The sequence below is a fragment of the Pan paniscus genome, chromosome 17 (assembly GCF_029289425.2).
Source record: "Pan paniscus chromosome 17, NHGRI_mPanPan1-v2.0_pri, whole genome shotgun sequence".
NCBI lineage: Eukaryota > Metazoa > Chordata > Mammalia > Primates > Hominidae > Pan > Pan paniscus.
In genome coordinates, this window is record NC_073266.2 from 43,573,720 (window position 1) to 43,593,093 (window position 19,374).

Sequence of the window (19,374 nt, forward strand, 5' to 3'; positions counted from 1 at the left end):
TGGTTCCTGCCTTGTACCCTGAACTGCTGCAATAGGCTGCAGCCACCTGTGATCCTGAACTTGGATAGGCAGATTGGAAAATGAATGAATGAATATAAATTATTATAAAATAAAAATTTATAAAGTATATAATAATCATACAGATGCACAACAGTAAACAACGAGGTATGAAAGCACTTAGTGAGCTTGTCGTAGACCTTATTGTTTGTTTTTGAACTGAATGGTGGTAGGAGATGCTCTTTAAAATTTTTGCTTTGCAAGCGTTTATTCTTTGATTTAACCCACCACCACTGTGACTGCTGTCACTCATGGATTCACCAAAAATTGGATAAATAATTATCATACTTTCTTTTTTTTTTGAGCTTGAGTCTCGCTCTGTTGCCCAGGCTGGAGTGCAGTGGCGCAATCTCTGCTTACTGCAAGCTCTGCTTCCTGGGTTCCAGCGATTCTCCTGGCTCAGCCTCCTGAGTTGCTGGGACTACAGGTGCCTGCCACTATGCCCGGCTAATTTTTGTGTTTTTAGTAGAGACGGGGTTTCACCGTGTTGGCCAGGCTGGTCTCGAACTCCAGACCTCAGGTCGTCCTCCTGCCTCAGCCTCCCAAAGTGCTAGGATTATAGTGCTGTGAGCCACCGTGCCCAGCCTTATCATACTTGTTTTTGTTAGTGTTTGTTATATATACAGCTCACATTTATTTCAGTGTTTAATATTAGAGGTGTTTTAGGTATTTGTTTAGAAGTTTAGGGATGTTTTTGTGACCAGAAATATTTCATATGAACCTAACTCCTGTTTATATTAATTGGGGTGTGATAAAATTGGTTTCATTATACATCGTTTGCTTATAGTTGCAATTTTCAAGAACCTGTCAATGACATTGAGAACTTACCGTATTTAGATAGTGCTTTTTTCAGGTGTATTGTATGAGATTAGTACACTCATAATTTCAGCATTGGTGGTATTTTCTTTGCAATTTCTACCTATTTGTCTTCCTTGCTTTGAGTCTGGGGAATGGATCTCCAGTAAGCCTATACCTATGAAGCTGTTTTCTAGAAAGTTACTTTTCTTGTTTTTATTGAATACTTAAGGAGAAGTCATTTCCCCTAAGTCATATGTTAGAATAACTTGGTTTTATATTTTAAACTGACATCTGAATATATATGTATTTTAATGACTTGACAGGTCGGAATTCGAGGTACCAATATAGTTGTTCTTGGGGTAGAAAAAAAATCTGTTGCCAAGCTTCAAGATGAAAGAACTGTGAGGAAAATTTGTGCCCTTGATGACCATGTCTGCATGGCTTTTGCAGGTACTTAAGGTCCTACAATAATGATGCATAGTGTCTTACTGTAGTAGGGCAACACAGTTAACCTCAGTGCTGCAGTTGTGCTATATTTATAAAACATGTGGAGTTGTTCTACAAACAATATATCCTACATTTTAAAGCAAATACTAACTTTGTAAACCAGGATTTTTGATAAAGTACAAATGTTAAAAGATACATATTACTTTACTTCAAAATTTAGGTAGCTATTTTCTTTTCAAAACTTTTTATTTTTAAATAATTACAGATTTAGAAGAAGCTACCAAAAACATAGAAAGTCCCCTTTACACAGTTTCCCTAAATGGTAACATCTTCAAAACCAGTAAATTGACATTTGGTGAGAGTGTATTCAGATTTTGCCAGTTTTACATGCATTCACTTGAATGTTCATGTACATGTATGTAGTTTTTTGTTTTTGTATTTGTTTTTATTTTTGAGACAGAGTTTCACTCTTGTTGCCCAGGCTGGAGTGCAATGGCGCGATCTCGGCTCACTGCAACCTCCACCTCCCGGGTTGAAGCAATTCTCCTGCCTCAGCCTCCCGAGTAGCTGGGATTACAGGCATGCATCACCACACCCGGCTAATTTTGTATTTTTAGTGGAGACGGGGTTTCTCCATGTTGGTCAGGCTGGTCTTGAACTCCTGACCTCGGGTGATCCACCCGCCACAGTCTCCCAAAGTGCTGGGATTACAGGTGTGAGCCACCGCGCCCGGCCTCTGTGTGCAGTTTTATTACACTAACCACATAAGTAGATTCATGTAGTCATCACCACAGTCAAGATACATAACTCTTCCATCACCACAAGGCTACCTCATGCTATTTCTTCTCACCATCTCTACTTTCTGGAAACTGCTATCTATTCTGTATCTCTATAATTTTGTCATTTTGAGAATGTTATATGGATAAAGTTATATAATATATAACCCTTTCAGATTAATCTTTTTTATTCAGCATAATTCCCTTGCAGTTCATGCAAGTTGTTGCATATATCCATTCCTTTTTATTACTGAGTAGTATTCCATGGAATAAAGGCACCAGGGGGTTTGTTAACTCTCCTATTGAGGGACATTTGGGTTATTTCCAATTTTTGACTATTGTAAATAACGCCTCTATGAATATTTGTTTACAGATTTTTGAGTGAAAGTAGGATTTCATTTCTCTGGAACAAATTCCTAAGAGTGTAGTTGCTGGATTATATGATAATCCATGCTTAGTTTTATGAAACACTGCCAGTCCAGAGTGGTTATACTATTTTAAATTCCAACTAGCAATGTATGAGTGATTCATTTGCTCTGTGTTATCAGCATTTGCTATTGTTGCTTTTCTTCATTTTTTATATTCTTATACATGTGTACTGATATCTAATTGTAAGTTTAATTTTTATTTCCCTCACGGCTAATAATTTTGAACTTGTTTTTATGTGCTTATTTGCCCCTATACAGCAAATAAGACATGCCTCTTGTCTTTTTTTTTTTTTTCCTCATCTTCTGATTGGGTTTTTTTTTTTTAACTGTAATTTTATATTGAAGTTTAACAATCTCATTCAAGCCACACATGATGGTGCACATCTGTAATTGCACCTACTCAGGAGGTCGAGGCAGGAGAATTACTTGAGCTTAGAAGTTTGAGTTCAGCCTGGGCAACTGAGCAAGATACTATCTCTTAAAAAATAAAAAAATTAAAACCTCATTCAGAAAAACAAAAATACCTTTATTGTACTGTCTTTAAAAAGGAATTATCTTTTCACAAAACAAGTCTTAATAAATATAAAAACGTTGAAGCATCCAGGCATGGTGGCTCATACCTGTAATCCCAAGATCTTGGAAAGCTGAGGCAGGCAGATCATTTGAGCCCAAAAGTTCGAGCCTGTCTCAGCAACATGGTGAAACTTCATCTCAAAAAAAATGCAAAAATTAGCTGGGGATGGTGGCGTGTGCCTATAGTCCCAGCTACTTGGGAGGCTGGGCTGGGAAGATCCATTGAACCCAGCAGGTTGAGGCTGCAGTGAGCTGTGATCACACCACTGCATTCCAGTCCAGGCAACAGAGTGAGACCCTATGTATCAGTCCATTCTTGCATTGCTATAAAGAAACACCTGAAAAACAACAACAACAAAACAGAAATACCTGAGACTGGGTAACTTATAAAGAAAAGATATTTAATTGGTTCACAGTTCCGCAGGCTGTACAGGAAGCATAGCAGCTTCTGCTTTTGGGCGGCCTCAGTAAGCTTTCAATCATGGTAGAAGGCAAAGGGGGAGTGAGACATCTCACATGGCCAGAGCAGGAAGAAGAGAGAGAGAAGGGAGAGGTGCCAAATACATTTAAACAATCAGATCTCGTTAGAACTCTATCACAAGAACAGCATTGGGGGATAGTGCTAAGCTAGTCATGAGAAACCATCCCCATGAGCCAATCACCTTATACCAGGCCCCATCTCCAACTTTGGGGATTACAGTTATACATGAGATTTGGGTGGGTACGGAGATCCAAACCATATCACCCTGTCTCAAAAAAAAAAAAAAAAAGACTGAAACCATACAGAGTATTTTTTTCTGATCAAAATGGAATGGAACTAGAAATTAATAGTGGAAGGAAGACATGAAAATCCACAAACACGTGGAGTTAAGCAATATATTCCTAAATCACCCATGGGGCAATGAAAAAAATCACAAGGGAAATGAACAGATATCTTGAGAGAAAGGCAAATAAAAGCCCAACATATCAAAACTTGGGGAATGTATTGAAAGTATTGCTAATAGGAAAATTTATAGCCATAAACATTTACATTAAAAAAGAAAGATCTCAATTCAACAGCCTGCCTTTATACCTTAAAACTAGGAAAATAAGAATAAACTAAGTTTAAAGCTAGTAGAAAGAAGTAATAAATCCCTGATGACTCTTTCCCCTAGATTGTATATCATATTGTTTGTTAGCATGTAGTGTTTTCAGCTTTCTACTGTTATAAAATATTGTAGTGCTAAATTTGAGAAAAAGAAGTATAAAGATCAGAACATAGATAAATAACAGAATAGAAAAACAAAAGAGAAAAATAACAAAACCAAGAGTTGGTTCTTTGAAAAGATCAACAAAACTGACAACTCTTTAGCTAGATTGACTAAGAAAAAAAGAGAGAAGACTCAAGTAAAATGAGAAATGAAGAAGGGGACATTAGTGCCAGTTTTACAGTTTTAATTCTTAAAAACAATTTTAAGAGAGTACTGTGAACAATTGTACATAGACAGAATTCCTTGAAACACACCTTGCTCAATAAGATATATTAATAGAAAATCTGAACAGACACAATAAGACATTGAATGAGTTATCAAAAACCTCCCAACAAAGGAAAGTCTAGGATCTAACGACTTCACCAGTGAATCCTACCACACATTTTAATGAAGAATTAATAGCAGTCCTTCTGAAACTCTTCCAAAAAGTTAAGGAGTAAACACTTCCAAGTTTAATCTATGAGACCAATATTAACATAATGCCAAAGCCAAAGACATTACAAGAAAAGAAAACTATAGACAAATATCCCTTATGAGCAGTGAGCAAAAATCCTCAACAAACTAGTAGCAAACCAAATTCAGAACTTTAAAATAATAATACATCATGACCAATTTGGATCTATTCCTGGAGTGCAAGCATGGCTCAACATATGAAGATCAATCAATGTAATATACCACATTAACAGAAGGAAAGAAAAAACTATATAATTATATAAATTATATAGAAAATGCATTTGACAAAATTTAACACTCTTTCTTGGTAATGGCACCCAACAAACTAGAAATAAAAGGAAATCACCACAACACAATTCAGGCTATCTATGTAAAAAATTCACAGCTGACATCATACTCAGTGGTGAAAGATTGAAAGCTTTCCCTCTAGAACCAGGAACAAGATAAAGATGCCCACTTTTGCCGCTGCTATTCAACATAGTAATGAAAGTCTTAGCCAGAGCAGTTAGGAAAGAAAAATAAATAAAGGTATCCAAATTGGGAAGGAAGAAAAATCATCTCTGTTCACAGAAGACATGATCTTATATAGAATACTAAAGATTCCACCAAAAATGTTACAAATAATAAACAAATTGAGCAAAGTTGTAGGACACAAAATCAACACCCTGGAGTAATTTCTTTCTTTTTCTTTTTAATTTGAAACAGGGTCTCACTCTATCACTCAGCCTGAAGCACAGTGGCATCACCATAGCTCACTGCAGCCTTGAACTCCAGGGCTCAAGCAACCCTCCCACCTCAGCCTCCTGAATGCAGGTGTGTGCCACTGCACCTGGCAATTTTTTTTAATTTTTATTTTTGTAGAGACAGGATCTCACTATGTTTCCCAGGCTGGTCTCAAACTCTTGGCCTCAAGTGATCCTCCCATCTCAGCCTCCCAAAGTGTTACAATAAAGGTGTGAGTCACCACACCAAGCCCCAAATCATTTCTATGTACTGACAATGAACCGTCAGGAAAGGAAACTAAGAAAAACAATTCCATGTCAATAGCATCAAAAAGAATAAAATACTTATTGGGAATGAATTTAAGGAGGTAAAAGATTTGTACTCTGAAAAATGTAAAACATTGCTGAAAGAAATTGAAAAAGACACAAATGGAAAGACATCCCACATTCATGGATTGGAAGACTCAGGATTATTAACATGTCAATATTATCCAAAGCAATTTAGATTCAATGTCATCCCTAACAAAATTTCAATGATTTTTTTAAATAAAAAAGAATTATGACATTCATATGGAATGACAAAACAATTTTGAAAGAGAAGAGCCAACTTGGAGGTCTCACATGTCTTGTTTTTGAAAGCTACTACAAAGATACAGTAAGCAAAATAGTTTCATGACTGGCTTAATGAAAGACATGTAACTAATGGAATTGAATAGAGAGCATAGTAATAAATCCTTGCATATATGATATGGTCAAATGACTTTTATCAAGGATGCCAAGACTACTCAGTGGGGGAAAAGACAACCTTCTAAACAAATGGTGCAGGGGAAACTGAATATTCACATAAAAAGAGTGAAGTAGGACTCTACCTAACATCACATACAAAAATTAACTCAAAATGAATGAAAGACCTAAACATAAGAGCTGAAAATATAAAGCATAGTGGGAAAGCTTCATGAGATTAGATTTGGAAATGATTTCTTGAATATGACACTAAAAGTACAGGTGAAAAAATAAGTTGGACTACAAAAAAATTATTTCATGTACCATGTGGAATTCCACTTAATAGCAGAAGTTTTACATTATGATTGTATCCTCAATATAAAATTGTGGTACAGGTTGAACACACCCAATTGGAAAATCCAAAATGTTCCAAAATCTAAAAATTTTTGAGCACCAACATGATGCTCAAAGGAAATGCTCATTGGAGCCTTTTGGATTTTTGATTTTCAGATTAGGGATGCCCAACCAGTAAGTATAACGCAAATATTCCAAAACCTGGAAAAACATCTGAAACACTTCTGATCCCAAGCATTTTCAGATGAGCGATGAGGGATACTCAACCTGTACATATTTCAGAGCACTAGACTGAATACTCATTTTTTTCTGTAGATTGTTTATTTTTAAGCAAAGTGAAATTGTAATTTTAAACTTAAATTTTAATTTGATTCCTTTTTTTTTTCTTTCAGAGACAGGTTTTCACTTTGTCACCCCCAGTGGGAGTACAGTGGCACGATCATAGCTCACTGCAGCCTTAAACTCCTGGGCTCAAGCAATCCCCCGGCCGCAGCCTCCCAAGTAGCTAGGACTACAGGCATGTGCCAGCATGGCCTGCTAGCTTTTTAATTTTTTTGTAGAAACCGGGGTCTCTCTGCGTTGCTCAGGCTAGTCGCAAACACCTGGCTTCAAGCAAGTCTTGTGACTCATTAAATGTAAATTTTAATTGTAATTTGTTAAAATAGAATTTGTTCTCTGCTAGCCAATTAATAATAATCTTGCTACTTATTGAAAACAGACATACACATAACTATGTTGCTCATATACTTTGACAAACTTATCACTATTTTTTCCTTGAATCAATTATATTACTACTTTCCTAAGTATGTTACTTTTGTTTCCTCAGGCTTGGATGGTATTTACATTGTAAAGGGGAAATACTTTGTTTGATCATATTTCAGATTGAGTGATGTTTTCATCCATAGGAAAGACTATAAATACATATTCTGTTTGATCATATTTCAAATTGAGTGATGTTTTCATCCATAGGAAAGACTAAATCAGTTTCTTGCCATTTCTTTCTCATAGATAACATTTGCAAAGGGAAAAAGAGAATCAGTTTCTCTTCATTTAACTGAGTATCTGATTACAATTTCTACCCAACTATGAGTGATGGTTAAGAGTAGCATATTCATATTAACTATCTTCAGGGACTGAAGATTCTTCCAGGTTTGTAGAAACAGGATTAGAAATGGTGTGGAAGGGAAACAAGAATTTGTGACAGCAAAAGACCAGTGATTTTGTTAGAAATGACTACGCTTCCAAGATTTTGTGAATGCACTTTCTTGGCAATTTAGTTAGTATTAAGAGAGGAGGGAAAGAAACAAAGTGGACATGGAAAAGTCAAATGCCAAAGTTTAATAGAAATGTTTGCAACCATTGTATCAGTTAAAGTTCATGGTCAGTTTGTTGCTCTTTTGATAGAAACACATTCTGTCTCCTTACAGAAGTGTTGAGAATTAATCACATGATAGTTTGTTATTGCAAGAGCAAGGTCAAGTGTTTTCTATTTTAGCATTCTTCATTTTCAAACTCGTGGTTTTATACAAAAAACTGAGAAGTGACATGTCACAGCTTTGTTAATGTAGTTTGAATTCAGTGAATATATGATAATTAAGTAATATTATTGTTTTCATAAGAATAAATCAAGTTTACTATTATTCTTTAAAACATCTTCTATAAAAAACAAATAAGAATGGATCAACTTAAATCTTGAAATAAATCAGAATGTAGGACAAATGACACTTTATCTTACAAGTCTTTTAAAATGAGCATGTATTGAGAAAAAAGGGATAAGAAAGATTTCATTGTGAATAAAACCCATTTGACAAGGAAAAATGTATTGTAAAAAATATGTTTTTGTGGTTTTTGTGAAGTTTTGACAATTTTTGTAGGACTTACTGCTGATGCTAGAGTAGTAATAAACAGAGCCTGTGTGGAGTGCCAGAGCCATAAGCTTACGGTTGAGGACCCAGTCACTGTAGAATACATAACTCGCTTCATAGCAACTTTAAAGCAGGTAAGCTAATATTCTAACATACTTTGTTAAGCTTTCTCCTTTTTCATCATTATAAGTCCTATCATAGAAGTACTACAGTTACTCCAACCATGTAGTCTATTAAATATATTAAATTTCTTATTTCTCACACTTACTTTATATTCATATTTTTATTCCAGTAAAATGGATTGATTTAATCACTAGAAATCTGGATCAGTATTAATTCTGGGAATTACATTCAAATTAAAAAAAACAGTAAGTCTGATCTTTTAAGGAGATTTCTACACTTCTGGAGATTAATACAAAGAGTTATTTGAAGTTTTCCAGAGAAGTACCTTTTTTGTTTTGTTTTGTTTTTGTTTTTGTTTTTGTTTTTGTGTTTTTTGAGACAGGGTCTCACTTTGTTGCCCAGGCTAGAGTGTAGTGGTATGATCTTGGCCCACTGCAGCCTCGACCTTCTGGGCTCAAGCAATCCTCCCACCTCAGCCTCCTGAGTAGCTGTGACCACAGGCATAAGCCACCATGCCCAGCAAATTTTTGTATTTTTTGTACAGATGGGGTTTTGCTATATTGCCCAGGTTGGTCTTGAACTCCTGAGCTCAAGCAGTCCGCCCACCTTGACCTCCCAAAGTTCTGGGATTATAGGCATGAGCCACGGTGCCTGGCCTGCATTATTCTTTTACCTGCAACATTGCTATGGTTTGAATGTGTCCCCCAAAAGTTTGGGTTAGAAACTTAATCCCTGATGTCACAGTGTTGAGAGGTGGGGACTAATGGGAGGAGTTTAGGGTTCCACCGTCATAAATGGATTAATACCAATTATAAAAGGGCTTAATCTTTTATAATTATACCAATTATAAAAGGGCTCAATCTCTTGCTCTCTCTCATCTCTCTTGCCCTTTCACCTTCTGTGATGGGATGACATGGCATGGCATGAAAGCGGCTAGATGTACCCTTGTCAGTCTTGGACTACTCAATTTCCAGAACTGTAAGAAGCAAATGTCTGTTCTTTATACATTACCTACTCTCAGGTATTCTGGAATAGCAGCACAAAATGGACTAAAGCAAAACCTAAACATAACTGATCAGATATGATTTCTCCTCAATCCATGCATAAATACATAGCTTAACATTAAGTATAATCATGATGTCTACAACTATTTTTTTTACTAATTTTAAGTATATTTTATATATGCAACATTGTCTTTTTAGTTATTATTCTAACAATGTAATACTGTTTCTAGTTGCTATGTCATAATTTAGTTACATTGTTCCTGGTTTCTTTCATTTTTCTTCTCTCTCTTATTCTCTCTCTGCTGCTCTAATGATAATACTCTTTCCCACAGCTTTTGTTTTTATTTTTGGAATTATATTGTTAAATTTATTTTTTAGTATGGGATTACGAGATTAAAAATTGTAATTGGTTTTCAGATTCTTTTTATATGTAGCTAAATTGCTTTAGAAAGATTGAAACAATTTTTATTGTACAGCTAGCAATGTATAAATGTATCCTTGAAGAATCATCAGCATTAGGTTTTTCATTGTTCTTTTATTTTGCAAATAAGTATCACACAGTACTATAATAGTTGTTTTAATTTGTGTCTTATAATTAGTGATGAGGTTGAACTTTTTTTCCACCTATTGGTTTGCTGATTTCATTTCTCCTTTTGTAAACTGTCTTTTGACATGTACTCAAGTGGTTAAGAGTGTGCCTTCAGGAGCCAGAATTTTGGAGTTTAAATCCTGGCTTTGCTACTTCTTAGTTAATGCCTTGGGTAAACTATTTTCCTACTTTGCCTTTAATTTTTTTTAATTTGTAAAATGAGCATCACAATAATATGAACTTTGTTGGCTCGCATTATAGAGTAAATGATTTAAGACATTTTAGGTTTTTAGAACACTTTTTGGCATGAGTTTTACCATTTGTTTTATTTTTTTTTTTATTTTTTTATTTTTTGAGACAGACTCTTGCTCTGTTGCCCAGGCTGGAGTGCAGTGGCCTGATCTCAGTTCCCTGCAACCTCTGCCGCACAGGTTCAAGCAATGCTTATACCCCAGCCTCCTGAGTAGCTGGGATTACCGGCACATGCCACCACACCTGGCTAACTTTTGTATTTTTTGTACAGATGATGTTTCACCATGTTGGCCAGGCTGGTCTCGAACTCCTGAGCTCAAGTGATCTGCCCGTCTCAGCCTCCCAAAGTGCTGGGATTACAGGCATGAGCCACTGCGCCCAGTCAAATTTTACCATTTGTTTTTATAGAGATTTTTAATAAACTCATTATGTATCCTATATATGTAAGTTTTAACTGATTAGCTTATAACAAAATTGCCCTATTTTGATTTCTTGAAATTTGTTAATGCAGGTTGCAAGGAAGTCCAACATTACATTATTCTACTTATTTTATTTGCTTCGATTTTCCTAATCATTAAAAACACATTCACCAAATACAAGGAACATAACATTGTATACACAAAATTCCCAATTGTAGTTTTTAGGTTTTCTTCCAGAAATATCAAGGCTATGCAGAGTGTATTTACGGAAACATAGTCATAAGAATGGAATTACCACCGAGAAGGCCTGGGGCTCTCCGGCAGAAGATCGATATCTCATATGCACCTTTTGTAGTTTTGGTTTTTTTGTTTGTTTATTTGTTTTTTGTTTGTTTTGAGATGGAGTCTCACTCTGTCACCAGGCTGGAGTGCAGTGGTGCAATCTTCTCGGCTCACTGCAACCTCCAACTCCCTCGTTCAAGTGATTCTCCTGCCTCAGCCACCTGAGTAGCTGGGATTACAGGCACGTGCCACTACGCCCAGCTAATTTTTGTATTTTCAGTAGAGACGGAGTTTCACCATGTTGGCCAGGATGGTCTCGATTTCCTGACCTCGTGATCTACCCGCCTCAGCCTCCCGAAGTGCTGGGATTACAGGCGTGAGCCACCGCGCCCAGCCTACTTTTTTATCTTAAGAAAATGATTCATTAGTCTAGGCACGGTGGCTTATGCCTGTAATCCCAGCACTTCGGGAGGCCGAGGTGGGCAGATCACTTGAGCCCAGAGCCCAGGAGTTCAAGACCAGCGTGGGCAAAATGGTGAAACCTCATCTCTACAAAAAATAAAAAAAACAGCTGGATGTGGTAGTGCGCACCTGTAACCCCAGCTACTTGGAAGGCTGAGGCAGGAGAATTGCTTGAACCCAGGAGACGGAGGTTGCAGTAAGCCAAGATCATACCACCATACTCCAGCCTGGGCGACAGAGTGAGACTCTGTCAAAAAAAAAAGAAAAGGTTCATTAAGGAAATAAAATAAAAGAGTCTTCCCTCTAAGGTATATTTACAACAGCTACTTTATACCTAGGTGTGAACTAGGACATTAGGAAATAGTCAAACCAATTTTGAACAAAAAGAACAAAGCTGGTGCCATCACACTACCTGAAATCAAAATATATTCAGAGATACAGTAACCAAAATAGCATGGTGCTTTTGTAAAAAGCAGACACATAGGCCGATGGAACAGAATAGAGAACCCAGAAATAAATCTACATACATTCAACTGATTTTCAGCAGAAATGTCAGAAACGTACATTGGAGAATGGACAGCCACTTCAATAAATGGAGCTGGGAAAACTGGATATGCATACAAAATGAAATGAAACCTCTGTCTCTCTCTCATCATATACAAAAATCTACTTAAAATGGACTAAAGACTTTAACGTATGATCCAAAACTATAAATCTACTAGAAGAAAATATAGAGGAAATGCTTTAGGACCTTGGGCTAGGCAAATATTTTTATGGATAAGACTTTAAAAGCACAAGCACCAAAAGCAAAATTAGGCAAATGAGATTATATCAAACTAAAAAGCTTCTGCACAGCCAAAGAAACAGTCAACAGAGTGAGGAGTCCATCTGCAAAATGAGAGAAAATATTTGCAAAATATTCATTTGACAAGGGATTAATATCTGGAATGTACGAGGAACTCAAAGAACTGAAAACCAAACAAACCCAAATAATCTTCCTAAAAAATGGGCAAATGAACTGAGTAGACATTTTGCAAAAGAAGAAATACAAATGGCCAACATGTATATAAAAAAAAGTTCAACATCACTAATCATCAGATAAATGCTAATCAAAACCACAGTGATGTCATCTCACCTCAGAATGGCTATTATCAAAAAGACAAAAAATAACAAATGCTGGCAAGGATACAGAGAAAGGGGAACTCCTATACGCTGTTGGTGGAAATGTAAATTAATACAGACATTATGGAAAATAGTATGGAGGTTCCTCAGAAAACTATTATAGAAGTAGAACTATCCTCTAATCCCACAATCCCACTACTGGTTATGCATCATCCAAAGGTAAAGAAATCAGTATATCCAAGAGATGTATGCACCCCTGTGTTTATCACAGCAGTATTCACAATAGGGAAGATATACAACCAGCCTAAGCATTCATCAACAGATAAATGGATAAAGAAAATGTGGTATAGATACACAATTGAATACTACTTAGCCATAAAAAAGAATGAAATTCTGTCATTCGTCATAACATGAATGAGCCTGGAGGACATTGTGTTATGTAAAATAAGTCATGCAGAGGAAGACAAATACTGCATGTCTTTATTCATATGTGGACACTAAAAAAGTTGTGTTTGTAGAAATAGAGAATAGCATACTGTGTGTGTATATATATTTTATATATATAATAGTGTGTGTGTATATTTTATATATATTATATATAAAATATATATACAATATATATACAGTGTGTGTGCATATATTGTATATAATATATACACATACAGAGTATGCTACTCTATATAGATTTTGTTGTTGTTTTTTTGAGACAGGATCTCACTCTGTCACCCAGGCTGGAGTGCAGTGGCATGATCTCGTCTCACTGAAGCCTCAACCTCCCAGGCTCAAGTGATTCTCCCACCTCAGCCTCCCCAGTAGCTGGTACCACAGATGCACACCACCATGCCTGGCTAATTTTTTATTTTTGTAGAGACAGGGTTTCCCTATGTTGCCCAGGCTGGTCACGAACTGCTGGGCTCAAGCGATCTGCCTGCCTTGCCCTCCCAAAGTGGTGGGATTACAGGCGTGAGCCACTGCATCCAACCTAAAAATAAATAAATATTTTTTAAAATACATATAATAAAATTGGAAAATAAGAAAATAGATATGATACATAGGCAAGACCAGGAAGAAGGCTGATGTAAAGCTATTTCAAGCCACAGTTACATACAGTTATATACAGCCACAGAATTATTTATAGTATATGAAGTTGCCTAAAAATTTAGTCCTTAGACCGGGCGCGGTGGCTCATACCTATAATCCCAGCACTTTGGGAGGCCAGGGCAGGCAGATCCCCTGAGGTCAGGAGTTCGAGACCAGCCTGGCCAACCAACATGGTGAAACCCTGTCTCTTAAAAAAAAAAAAAAATTAGTCCTTAGCTTTCTGTCAGGAATGCTTCTTTGCATGACTTTTGGGGCACGAGTCTCAGTGTGAATTCTACTCCTTAGAGCACAAATTCCAGGAAGTTCCCTACCACTAAAGTAGAAATACATACAATTGGTTTCCAGTGACCCATTGTCTGTGAGGAAGCAGCATGCTCTTCTTCAGGATAAACAAAGGTTTTCTTGTTTTGGGAATGAAAGAAATGTTTTACTTGGGTTTTTAATTAGAGATAACCTAGTATATAGTGAACAGAATGTCCTTGATAAAAATAGTGTCAAGTAAGAATACTTGATAATAATAGTAACATTTATAGCGTCCCTCAAGGTAAGCTGAGGACATGTTTCCAAAGCACAGCTTATTGAAATCAACTTTACTAAGAACCAAAATGCATGAAACAGGTCTCTGCTATATTAGAAATTACAGTCTAGTGATGTTACCAAACGTATACAAAGCAACAAGAAAGTGATTTTAAGACTATATGTAAATAAACTTCTGATTTTATTGTATAGACTGTATAGCATAATTTTTTAAAATTTCATCATGAACTGAGATTGCTCCAGAAAGGGTTAGGAAAAAGATCATTAATATATGTAGAATAAGAATTAGGGAAGTGGATCATTTGGGCAGCAATGCTTTATTATTAGAATTTTTATTTTGTAAGTAATAGTTTTATTCTAAAAATACATTTTATTTTTCTAGAAATATACCCAAAGCAATGGACGAAGACCTTTTGGTATTTCTGCCTTAATTGTAGGTTTTGATGATGATGGTATCTCAAGATTGTATCAGACAGATCCTTCTGGTACTTATCATGCTTGGAAGGTGAGTCATGAATTTATTAATACTTTTTTTAGAAGTTTAGTAAATATTCAATGTAAATGCTTTATTGCTTTGAGAGACATGACAAAAGTATGTTGCATTAAATATTGATATTGGTAAAATGTAACTATTCAGCTCGTCAGAAACTACAATGATTTTGGTTGGATAAAGAATCACCTTAATTTTGTAAGCACAAGGTCTTTTGAAAAGATGTGACCAAAGTAAGTGTTTATAAATGGCCAAGTAAGAGAAATATCCAGTTCCTATTTATTTATTATTCCAAATTAATATTGTACTATATAGACGCTTGCTTCAAGCAGAAATAGTCCTTCTTCTTTTAACAAAGAATTAGATGGACATTTAAATTCATACTGAAATATTTAATTCATCTTCTCCATTCTAGGAGAGTCAGAGCACCCTAAACTATGAATCTATACTCATGTGCTAGTATGTAGCAATGATCTCTACATAATTCCTAGCATATAGTTTGTTTTCTGGATAAGCTGTTATTCTTGTTTTGACACCCAACTACAGTAATGACTTTGTTTAATGGTGCACTCAAATCCAATACAAAAGTATAGGGCTCAGCCAGGCACGGTAGTACACACCCATGGTTCCAGATACTTGGGAGGCTGAGACAGGGGGATTGCTTGAGTCCAGAATTTTGAGGTTACAGTGAGCTATAATCGTGTCTCTGCACTCCAGCCCAGGTGACAGAGCAAGACCCTGTCTGAAAAACACCAACCAAACAATGCCCCCCTGCCCCCCGCAAAAAAACACTGCTACATGCCAGAGAAACCTAGCTTCCAGGAGTGAATTTTTGTATATTCCTGTATATAAGAATAAGACTACACTACAGAATCCAATATAACTGATTTTGACTTTATTAAAAGTTAAATACCCAGATTTTAAATAGTTTTCTACAAAGTTGATTTTACTATTATTAAGAGCCAAATAAATTAATGGAGAAATATTGCCTTGGTCTTTATGCTTGTGTTAAATAAAGAATTTGATTTGCACTGACCATACTCATAAGATACTGTTTTGTAAACCGTTAACCAGGCAGTAAAGCAGTGGATTATTCTTACAACAAATATCAGAATACTTATGTCAGTGGCACATATCCTTTTAATCTGCCTGAGTAATCTAATTAGTAATCAGAAGGTATAGATTTACGTGCTGCAAATATCAGACCATTTTTTCCTGTCAACTAGAGATCTCTTACCTGTACTAGATTTCTTGTCTCCTAAATCTGTGCCCTAAACAAACCAAGTTACCACACTCAATCTTTAAATATTTTAAAGCCTGCCATCTTCTGTTTGCATTTATCATTACATCATTACCCTTTGTTTCTATATCGTAACACAACATTTTCCAGGTTTACATAATTTTTCTGTTTTAATTTGATTGCTTCTTAGGGACGTACAGAGAAGTATTTTATTTTATCTCAGTCAGGAAAATTATGGAATTTTTTAGTTGTTGAGAATTTTGTTGATCATCTTGGTCTGAAACTCTGCTCTGCTCTGGTGTCTTCAGTTCTCATGGTGGGACAGGAGGATATAAGCACGGCGCACTCGCTTGCATACACGTGGATACCCCACTGATTACATTTTATGTAGTGCACTTTCTGGTGGGATTTTGGTTGAGGGAAATATTACGCAGCTTTTAAAAAAAATCATCTTTAACAAAAAACATTTGAAAACCTTTTTTATTTTATGTATTTGGCAGCTGAGATTTAGGGGTTAAGTGATTTTTGTTGCTGTTGTTAAGTTTACCTTCCCAACCTAGTGTGGTAGCTCACTTCTGTAGTCCCAGCACTTTGGGCAGCCAAGGCAAAAGGATTACTTGAATGCAGGAGTTCGAGACCACCCTGGGCAATGTAATAAGACCCCACTTCTACAAAAACAATTTAAATATTAGCCAGGCATTGGTGGTGCACACTTGTAGTCCCAGCTACTTTGGAAGCTAATGTGGAAGGATCACTTCAGCCCAAGAGTTTGAAGCTGCAGTAAGCTAGGATCATACCACTGCACTCCAACCTGAGTGACAGAGTGAGACCCTGTCTCAAAACAAAAAAGTTCACATTCCTAGTTAATAGCAATACTGAATTAGAACTCAAGATGTTCTATTTATTTCATTCTATGTTGTTTGCATTACATCATGCTACTTCCTTTAGGCCAGATTATTTTCTGTGTATGTTATATAAATTCTAAAATCCATTCTTGGAAGGTAGAATAAAATCTTCTCGCTTGATTTCTAATTCTGGGAACTATAACATTTTAGCTATGAGATCAAGTTTTTCTTTTTTTGTTTTGTTTGGATCTGTGTTTTATTTTTTATGTCTGTTTGTTTTTTACTCTGACATACTATACCAAGTAACCTGATAAATGTTGCAATGGACTATTGAGAACACAGCTATGGTACTGAGCATATTTTGCAATGCTATTTTGTAGGCTTATGAGGTATAGGTAGAGGAAAAGATAGAATGGGTAGGAGAAATAGGAAGTTATAAACATAAACTGTCGCCACATGGCCTGTTGCAGAAATGAGAATAGAAATAGCTAATACCAGCAGTTTGGTTTTTTGAGGTTCTCTACCTGGCATGTAACACAGATTTTATTTATGAGGACTGGGCCTTTAATGATCCTGCCATAATGGGTAATAGTGCCTTCCATTAAGTTATTTCATTTTACAGGGGAATGCTAAGAGAAGCCTCCAGAAAATCCTTTGAATTTAGGATACCTCCTCCCTGGTCCTATTGTATAATAGTAACTTTATTCCCATTGATGATGAAAACAAATCATACTGTCATTACAGTAACCCCTTATTTGCCTGTTGGTTCAATAACATGAGGAGTCCAAAATGGCCAAGTGGCAATCTCAGCTTGTAGTTCCGTGAAATTATTATGTCCCCTGATAGAAACATCCTCCCCACTTATCTCCCCTTCTTTTTCTTGGGAACTAGAACTTTTAAACTAGCAGAACCAAGTGGGGACAAGAGACAAAGATTTACAAGTGGGCCATTAAGGATATTCATGAGACATATCTATTCCTTAGTTCCTAGATTTGTAGGCATGTGAAAAATGAATTACTAGTTTATGGCTCAGGGTACACACAGGATCTTATAGAACAGAACCCTAGCCCTGTAAGATGTCACACAGCTACTGCTATTACTGAGTCTTCATAGCCTGTTCTAGAATTACTATCAGGCTGGCTAATTCAAGGTGATGAGAGAACATAGTAAAACCAATGAATCTCATGAACATAAGCCAATTCCCCTACTTCCTCACAATCAGTTCCTTGCTCAGAGGCTATGTTTTCTAGAATACTATGATGGTGAAGAAAGCTATTCAGGTCAGCTAAAGTGGTGCATGGCAGTAGTCCTAGCTACTTGAGAAGCTGAGGCAGGAGAATGGCTTGAGCCCAGGAGTTCCAGGCTGTAGTGCACTATGATCATGCCTGCAAATAGCCACTGCACTGCAGCCTGGACAACATAGACTGTTTCTAAAAAAAATGCAAGGAAGTATTCAGTTAAGTCCACAGGTGGGAGAGCTGACAGAAGCAGTTGGCACAAGTAGGGGAAACTTATATCCTGGGTGAGTTTCTCTTCCATTGAGGGCAAGCTGCTGCCCTTTCCATGGCAGAAAAGTCCAACAAACTCAGTCAGCCATGTTGGCAGGTTGCCATGAAGCTCTGCCAGTATCCAGATTAAAAAAACAGGGGTACAGTAAGGAAACACTCATTTTTAGATTTTTTTCTTTATACATTTTTGTACTGAAGAAGATATTTAGAAAATTTTTGACAGATGAAAAAATTCTATATATTTATGGTTGTAAATGTGATGCTTCAATGTGTGTGTACATTGTGGCATGATTTAAATCAAGCTAATTAATATACCCATCATCTCACATACTTATTTTTGTGATGAGAACATTTAAAATCTACTCTCTTTAAGCAATTTTCAATATACAGTACGTTATTAATAACTGTAGTCACCATGCTGTACAGTAGATCTCCAGAATTTATTTCTCCTGACTGAAACTTTGTACCCTTGAACTAACAACTTTCCATCCCCTTTCCCTCCTCCGCCCTCCCCTGTTAACCACCATTCTATTCTCTGCTTCTATGAGTTCATTTTTTTTTTTAGGTTCCACATATAAGTGAGATCATAAAGTATTTGTCTTTCTGTACTTGGCTTAAAAGAAAATTTTTTAGTGGAGTAACAGGTTCTGGCATTTGGCCAATTACATTAAATTAACTAAAAACTCTCCTTCTATAAACATCTGCAGGGCTAGAATGATTATTAACATTTTTAATGCATAGCTAAATACAAAAATAAAATCCTGGCTGGGCGCGGTGTCTCATGCCTGTAATCCCAGCACTTTGGGAGGCCGAGGTGGGCAGATCACAAGGTCAGGAGATCGAGACCATCCTGGCTAACACGGTGAAACCCCATCTCTACTAAAAATACAAAAAAATTAGCCGAGCGCAGTGGCAGGCACCTGTAGTCCCAGCTACTCAGGAGGCTGAGGCAGG

General features: G+C 36.4%; 1 protein-coding gene across 3 annotated transcripts in view; it reads left to right on the forward strand.

Moving 5' to 3' along the window:
* The window catches only part of PSMA8 (proteasome 20S subunit alpha 8), a 57,414-nt gene that overhangs the window by 10,953 nt on the left and 27,087 nt on the right, over positions 1–19,374 (forward strand). For 2 of the 3 annotated variants that reach the window (XM_003830273.3, XM_055102751.1), the window contains exons 2-4: positions 1,179–1,305; positions 8,456–8,580; positions 14,720–14,842. In XM_003830273.3, the coding sequence (XP_003830321.1) occupies positions 1,179–1,305; positions 8,456–8,580; positions 14,720–14,842 (375 nt within the window). Of the gene's footprint in view, positions 1–1,178; positions 1,306–8,437; positions 8,581–14,719; positions 14,843–19,374 lie in introns of all 3 variants that reach the window. The other variant, XM_008955730.3, reaches the window with a different exon arrangement.